The 7,801-nt window shown below is 47.1% G+C and overlaps 1 protein-coding gene across 2 annotated transcripts; it reads left to right on the forward strand.

The window, feature by feature from the left end:
• Positions 1-382: 382 nt before the first annotated feature.
• On the forward strand, positions 383-7,524 carry LOC118283439 (monocarboxylate transporter 9-like). Of its 2 annotated transcripts, none has more exons than XM_035605395.2 (6): positions 383-714; positions 1,352-1,592; positions 2,804-2,947; positions 3,954-4,049; positions 4,531-5,409; positions 5,599-7,524. In XM_035605395.2, the coding sequence occupies exons 2-6, from the start codon at positions 1,394-1,396 to the stop codon at positions 5,781-5,783; spliced, it is 1,503 nt and encodes a 500-aa protein (XP_035461288.1). In that variant the 5' UTR covers positions 383-714; positions 1,352-1,393; the 3' UTR covers positions 5,784-7,524. The 2 variants fall into 2 exon arrangements, with proteins under 2 accessions (XP_035461288.1, XP_035461289.1); XM_035605396.2 differs by lacking the exon at positions 383-714 and adding an exon at positions 1,119-1,249.
• The last annotated feature ends 277 nt before the right edge of the window (positions 7,525-7,801 follow it).

A 7,801-nucleotide genomic window follows, 5' to 3' on the forward strand; every position in this document is an offset into this window, starting at 1 on the left:
CCTAAATATTGACGAAATAAACGTTTGTTTAGCTTCAGCCTGCATGTATCTACACCCATTCCTGCAGGACTTCCTTCAAAGGATTTGGACCTCGTGAGGTTGAATCGTGATTGATCCACTTGGGTCCTGGGGTTGGTGCGTCTGTGGCGTTAACTCCTGGAGAGCGGTGGTCCAGAGGAGCAGCCCACCTCGTCAGCACAGCGTTCAAGCAGATCAGAAGAGTGTCAAACATGTTCTTCTGATTCCACTTTGGGACCCGGACACCTATCAGGTAAACACAGTATCGCAGAAATCCCAGTCGCCGCGTCTCTGCGCGCAGACGCGCTCCGCGCTGCTGCGTCAGCTCGGCTGTGCGCGCCGTGCGCACCAGGGCCGAGGAGGAGGAAGTAGCGCTTCTCCTCCCGCAAGCTGCTGCAGGACCAGCAGGAACAGCCTTGAACCGGTTTCATGCCGGCTGCGAAAAGCGGACTGATGCACAATGCGCATTGTCGATGCGGAGCTTCCCTCTGCACATGCACGGCGCAGAGGCCAGCTCGGACAGAGCAGCGTCCGCGGACGGGCGGTCGTGGTTGGAGTCATTAGAGAAGAATCGATCCTGTGAGGAGGGGTTTTAACACGAAGTTCCTGTAGGGCTCTGCTGCTCCTGGTGCTGCTCCTGTTGCTCCTGGTGCTGCTGCTCCTGGTGCTGCTGCTCCTGCTGCTGCCGAGGCACAGGTGAGTGTTTCCAACAACATGAGCATCAACGTGTTTGTGTTGACGTGACGAGATGTGACGATGGGAGCAGGTTGTTGTTGTTGTTGTTGGTGGTGGTGGTGGTGGTGGTGTTGAATACAGGGAGGGTATTATTGTTATTAGTCCACGGGCACACAGTGATTTTATTCAGGATATTAATATTAGATTATTGATTTAATGCGTTGTAAGGAAACAAATCTGAAAACCTTGATACAAAACTTTGGTCACACTCAGACGTCCTGTCAGGAACAAAGAGCTGTGTGTGAAGTTCTGATTCATTGAAAGAGGTCTGAAGAAGTTGGGTCAGCAGAGGAGACAGGCCTCTGTCCGGTGTGTTAGAGATGCAGTTTCTCCTCCTCCTCCTCCTCCTCCTCCTCCGAGGTGTGGTTTAAGAGAAAGGAACAAAAGGGGCAGCTGGCCACGACTCTGTGTCACTGTGTGGTGTTCAGGACCTCACACAGGTGGCCTGCCTGTCTGGACAGGCCGAGCGCTGCAGCCCTCGCCACATGAAGGCTCCGTGTGAGTTCCTCTTTTGCAGACGACGGCCCATGTGCTCCAAAAGGATCATCTCTTAAATGTCATTCTCATTTCTGTAATGTGTGTCGTGGTTCCCTTGCAGGAAGCCCTGCTCTGTCAACGCTGCAGCGGCCGTATCATCACCATGGCTCCTTCTACTAAGGTGCTGGACGGAGGCTGGGGATGGGCTATTGTTGTGGCCTCTTTCATGGCCCAGCTCCTGGCCTACGGATCACCGCAGTCTGTGGGCGTTCTCTACCCCGAGTGGCTTCATGCCTTCCAGGAGGGCAAGGGCACGACGGCCTGGGTGGGCTCCCTTGTGGCTGGAGTGGGACTCGTAGCCAGTGAGTAGCATACACTGTCATAATGTGTAGCACTTCTTTTCATTCAGAATACTGTTTGATAATGAGCATTGAATGGATATTTTGGCAAAACATTATTATTTGCCATATATCTGCTGACATGAGTGATTGAGGCTGAGGGAATAGATCCGCTGATAGGACTAAAAGAGCTAAGCAATTAAACACTCACCTTTGCACCTATGTTCCGGCTTCTCACTGATCCTACCACATGATGCCACTGATAAAAAAAGAGACAGTAAATGTTCAAAGTCAGAACAAGGACAGCCATGTACTGTAAAGGAGCAGTCAAACTATCTCCCAGGGATTTATTTACCATGGCTACAGGTGTTGGAGAGTCCTCAGTCTTTACTGTAATGTCTCTACAGGATGGAGGGGGAAAAAATCAACTGCTGTCATAAAGATAGGCAATTTGTGGCTCCCCGAGCAGAGCTGCACTTATTGATTTTCTAGGAGAGCAACGCAAGTGCAAGTCATCCATGCTACGAATGTATGAGGATCACTTAATCCTTAATCCACTCCCAGAGGGGGGAAAAAGATAGACGTAAACTTATTATAACCCATTCGTAGATGAGTCTCAAGGTTTGGGAGCTTAGTAAAAGCTGGACTGTAAGAATTGCTTGTCAAGAGAAACAACCAACAAAACATTTGAAGTCACCGATCTTTCAGTCTGTCAGACATGACTGGACAGATCTAGTCTCATGTCCAGTGGTCTGACAGCTGGTACGTGTCCAGGACTGTCCAGACATGTCAGTTCCTGTTGCACACCAGCAGGCTCTTCTTCTCCCTGGTCACAGAGGGGAAGGAAACAGTAAATGAAGTATCACAACAACCTCAGGATTCTTCACTGTGGACTGTGGAGCACTGAGAGAACATTGCATCCTGGTTTCAGGGTTGCGGTATATACATTATGTAGCTCCAATGAATAAATAAACATGTGATGCCATCAGGCGGTGAGGAATAAGTCCAAACCCAACCGGCTTGTGTAGAAAGTTTAAGTGCAACATCTTCTCCAGTGATGCAGCAGCACCTCTGTCAGGCTGTTGGAGCCTTACGTGGAGCGGCAGTGTGGTGGGATACAACAGATTCTCACCACGACCCTTTTGTTCCTCTCTCACTCAACTTTTCCTTTTCTGTATCTCTTCTATTTCCCAACTCTTGTTTTTGAATCCTCTGTTCCTGTCTGTTTGTCTCAGGTCCGGTCTGCAGTGCCTGTGTGGACAACTTTGGGGCCCGTCCCGTGACAATCTTCAGTGGTGTCATGGTGGCAGGTGGCCTGATGCTCAGTGCATTTGCTCCCAATGTGCAGTTCCTCATTTTTTCCTATGGGATTGTGGTTGGTAAGAAAACCTTTCATGATAACCGAGGGGAGGGTCCAGCGTGCTTTTTTGGCTGTGCTGTACTGACCTGATCCATGTAACTGTCCAACAGACAGGAGGTCCTGTCCTTTTTATGTCTTAAAATGTGTTTATGTAGCTTCGGTCACTTCTTATCTTTCTAACATGAAAATCCCACAACACATTGTATAATCATTTGAAACAACAATTAGCAGTGGCAAAAAGCGTATATACATTTCAGCTTTGCACCTTTTTACATGGGCCCAACAGCACCTGTTATTGTGCTCTACATGACCCCCCAGCCAAGTCACGCTTAATCCTCGAGGACCCCCCCAGTCAGCACTGGAGAGTCGATGACATGCATATCTGAAGTCATTTATTTTTAGAGATGCCATTAGACGATGTCTGGGACTGAGCATGCACGTGCAGCTTGTTTACCGAGAGCTATGAAACCTTGTGCACACTGTAAATTCATCATTGTAATGATTTTCTGACCCAATACACTGAAATACATCAAACACAGGGATGTTTTGCAGCACAAGTGGATTATTATACAACCATGCATCTGTCTAATAGGTTTACAGCTTATCATCTGAAGGTCGCAGGAGGGGCTGGAGGGAATCCCAACTGACAGAGTGCGAGAGGAGGGGTACACCCTGGATAGCTCAGCAGTGTATCACAGGGCTGACACACAAAGACAAACAACCGTTCACGCACACTCACACCGACGGACAATTTTGAGTTGCCCATTCATCCAAACCTGCATGTCGTGGGACTGTGGGAGTGAATGGGGAGAACAACCTCATACAGAAAAGCCTCGGTTCATGTTCAAACCCAGAGCCCTCCTGCTGTGAGGTGACAGTGCTATAACGCTTGTAAGAAATATGTGTGGCCATTACAGTTCCCTGATATGTCATGTGCAATTGAATTGTCCCTCTTGTATATGTTAGAAATGAAAAGTATTTTCCCCTTTCACCCGAGTCTGTCCTCGTCCTCTCTCCTCACATAGGCCTGGGTTGTGGTCTGGTGTACGCAGCCACTTTGACAATCACCTGCCAGTATTTTGACAAGAGACGCGGCCTTGCCTTGGGCATCGTCACCACAGGTACTAATGCCCCCACTCTGCTCTGAACTGTCTGCATGTGTGCCACCTCTCCAAACATAAATGAGCTGCAGGGAGCAAAGGAAAGCATCTGTAGAGAAGCAAACGCAGACTGGTCTGTTGGGTAGGGATGTGGACTGGTGACCAGTGACCAGTGGTTGAGTGGTAAATCAAAACTTTGATAGTAATGATTTAGAAACGTTATATTCAGATGCTGTATGAGACAGCTATGCCTTGTTGGTGTAGTCAGTCTATTATAGATGTTGAACCACTGAGCTTTGTCACAGTGTAAATCTGCTGACCTCCAGTAGTTTCACTTGATGGCCTTGCTGCAGTGATGTAGAGCGTTAGGACTCGCCATCAGACTTATTTGAATAGTGCTGTAGTCATGTACAAATCTGCACATAATTGACTTGGATTGATTCCTCTTTGACTTTCTTGCACAAACAAACAAAAACTCTCTGTCTTCCTCTTTCTCACTCAGGCACAAGTGTTGGAGCGTTCATCTACGCCACCGCTCAGAATGAGCTGATTGTGTTGTATGGCCTGAATGGCTGCCTGCTAATCATCGGTGCTTTGGCACTGAACATCATGGCCTGCGCCGGCTTCATGAGGCCCCTTTACATGCCACGGTACTACCTCAAACAGAAGGCCGCCCTGGAGCGCGACACAGAGGAGCAGCTCTTTGAGAAGCCGCAGACGAATGAGCTGAATACAACAACAGGCTCCACCTCAACCAGTCCAGAGAAAACTCTGACGGCGAAGGAGTTGCTCATCACCATCCACACCAAGGACTTGGCCATTCAGACAGAGAAGCAGAAAGGGAGCTTCCTGTCTGGGTTGGCCATCATGAAAGTCATCAAGAAGAAGCAGCAGGCTTACTCCAGGTACATGCACTCCATGTATGAGATCCTGCAGGACCAAGCCATGGTGGCATTCTGTTTTGCTGTATTCCTGTTCAGCCTGGGGGCGTTCCCTCCTGTGCTCTTTATAGAGGACGTGGCCCAGAGTGAGGGGCTCATTGAAGGAGTCAGTGTCATCCCTTTGGTATCAATAGGGGCCATCGCCACTTGTGTGGGTAAACTCGTGCTTGGTATCCTGGTGGACATCAGATGGATCAACAGCATCTATCTGTACGCCTTCACCATGTTCGCAGGAGGTGTGGTGCTCCTCCTTCTCCCTATCACCAAGACCTACATGGGACTGCAGATCCTGTCTGCTCTGCTGGGCTTCTTCTCTGGAAACTGGTCCCTCACCTCCTACATCACCACTAAGATTGTCGGCTTGGACAGACTAACCCAGGCCCACGGAATCCTCATGTTCTTCGGGGGGCTTGGGATCATGCTCGGACCCCCTATTGTAGGTAAGGGGGCCTGTCTTTATCCAAATGTGTAAATACTGCTAAACTGCCAATCCTTGGTTTGATAGAAGCAATAAATATATTTCTTTTACTTGGTGGAGATAAACCTTGTTGAAAGGTCATGGTTTCTGGAGACATGTCAAAGTGCAAATCAATCTCAATCAGTGTGTCATTTCTCTCGTCTCTTCCCAGGCTGGTTCTTTGACTGGACACAGTCGTATGATTTGGCGTTCTACTTCAGTGGGAGCTGTGTTCTGCTGGGAGGATTCATTCTCTCTGTGCTTACCCTTCCCTGCTGGAACAGGAAGCCCTCTGAGAACCACAGACCAGAAGTCAATTACACCAGCAACTGTGACAAAGTTGCCTCCGTAGCCTGAATATGACCACCTTCCATAAGGACTGAAATCTTACCCCTACTGCCAAGCAATTGTCCAATGATAAACTGAACCTAAACCACCTGTAGCATAACGTCTCTCTCAGTGAGTACACAGGGGGTTCCCTCTTTGCCTGCATTTCTCAGGTTCAAACCATTTACTGCAAATCTTTACCAACCACAAAAAGAGAGCTAGTTTTATTTTCACCCTCTGAGTCTGTGCGTGTGTGTCATCATGGCAAAATGTGGTCCTGGAGACACAAACTGTAGCGGGAACTTTGGTAGTGGTGGTTATATGTCTGTGGACACATTTTGTCATTACAGTAGCATCACAACCACACACACACACACACACACACACACACACACACACACACACACACACACACACACAGACCTGCACAGGTGTAGTTGAGATCAAAATGAAGGCTGGGTGGTTGTGGACAGACCCATGACTCCTCAGTAGTCATGTAATAATAACTACTGTGTACTCATGAGTCTGCATGTTAACATGCTGATAGGCGTTGCAGCTGATGTGATCCCCTTGCAAGATGATCTCTCGTTTCAGAGGTTTGACTCTGGTGCCTGCGTTGATACCGTTCCTTATTGCTTCATTTTACGAGGCAAACCGAACAATATTGTTAAACTCCCAAATTCGACACTGCATTCATGTGAACGGTGGTTTTCTACTCACTGCAGCGCTGAACAAAGAGACATGGTGCCGTTCATGGTGCTGGGAAGAAAAACACGTGTTAATGTAACAGGGTGGCCAATTTAACCCTGTCCGAATATTTTAAACCGCTCCGCAAATGCACAAAAGATCTCCCAGGAATTATGCGGGAACAAAGAATACAGGGTTTGGAATGAAGGAGGGAGTCTTTTCTGATAATCATAATTATAGCAACACAGCGTTATTTAGTATTTTGGTTTTACTTTATATCTCAATTGCACCACTATGTATCTTACCAAAGCAACAATTATAGTCAATACCTGTCAACACATAATGCCTGTTGGAACAATGCAGAAGCCTTGCTTTAAAGATAATTTTTGTTTTCAAGTGCATTGACTCAATTTATACTGTTTTTTAAAAATTGCTTGAGATCCACATACACCCTGCTGATGGATCAGAGAGAGACTGAGTTATGCTGATACACGGACTTTTGAAAACACTGAAGACGTCCTCCTACTACTGTTTCCATCCTGGAGAGCATGCTGATTCTCTTTGTGGCATGAATATCATGACCTGTGGACGGTGCTTTCCATCATCTTGTGTACGTGTATGTTCATGTCTATGTTGTGTGTACCCATCTGGACATGTACATTCGCATACGTGCACAGCTGTGGGTGTGCATAGTTTGATAAACTTTTGTAGCAGCACCACTTTGTAAAGTCCTCTGTGATAGTGACTTTTATATGCACAGAAGTGGCCATAGAGCTGTTGATTAGTGTGATGATGAATAAGTTGCGACACACTTTGAGAATCACTTGAATGCTGTTGAATACTCTACTGCAAATGTCTTTTTTTGATAGTTCCAGTTTCCTTATCTGGGACATTAGTCTCTTCTCCTTGTTTGTAGAGGGTCCTGACCGCGTGCAGGTGAGTTCTGACTTAGAGGAGACAAGTCTGTGTGGTCGTCTCCGCTTAGCTACTCTTATTTTTTTATGCCAGTATTATAATATTTATGTCTGTGTTTCTGATTCATATTTTCATTTATAAAGTGCCAATAAAATGTATTTGGAGTAAAGATGCCTCTCAATGATTTGAGTCTGGGCTACATTTTGAATCCTAGATGTAAGATAAATATGAGCCCATGGCCATGTTTGTCAAAAGAAAACATCTTGACCTGACATTATTAAATAATGTCCACTGGAATTCATATTATAAGACATCATCCAACATGCTTCCTGGAGAAAGGAGGACAAGGCGAGTTTCATACTTTACAGTTGAGCATCTTTCCGAACCGCCCTCCACTCCTCTCCTCCTCCTAGCAACGCGCCGCAGGTCGCCATGGCTACACGCTC

This window comes from Scophthalmus maximus, chromosome 10 (assembly GCF_022379125.1).
Source record: "Scophthalmus maximus strain ysfricsl-2021 chromosome 10, ASM2237912v1, whole genome shotgun sequence".
In the NCBI taxonomy this organism is placed as follows: Eukaryota; Metazoa; Chordata; class Actinopteri; order Pleuronectiformes; family Scophthalmidae; genus Scophthalmus; species Scophthalmus maximus.

Excerpts from the sequence above, each read along its gene's own strand:
- LOC118283439 (XM_035605395.2), top strand. The coding sequence starts at position 1,394 with ATGGCTCCTTCTACTAAGGTGCTGGACGGAGGCTGGGGATGGGCTATT. Across the intron at positions 4,050-4,530 it reads CTTGGGCATCGTCACCACAG|GCACAAGTGTTGGAGCGTTC; the intron begins GTACTAATGCCC and ends TTTCTCACTCAG. Across the intron at positions 5,410-5,598 it reads GCTCGGACCCCCTATTGTAG|GCTGGTTCTTTGACTGGACA; the intron begins GTAAGGGGGCCT and ends GTCTCTTCCCAG.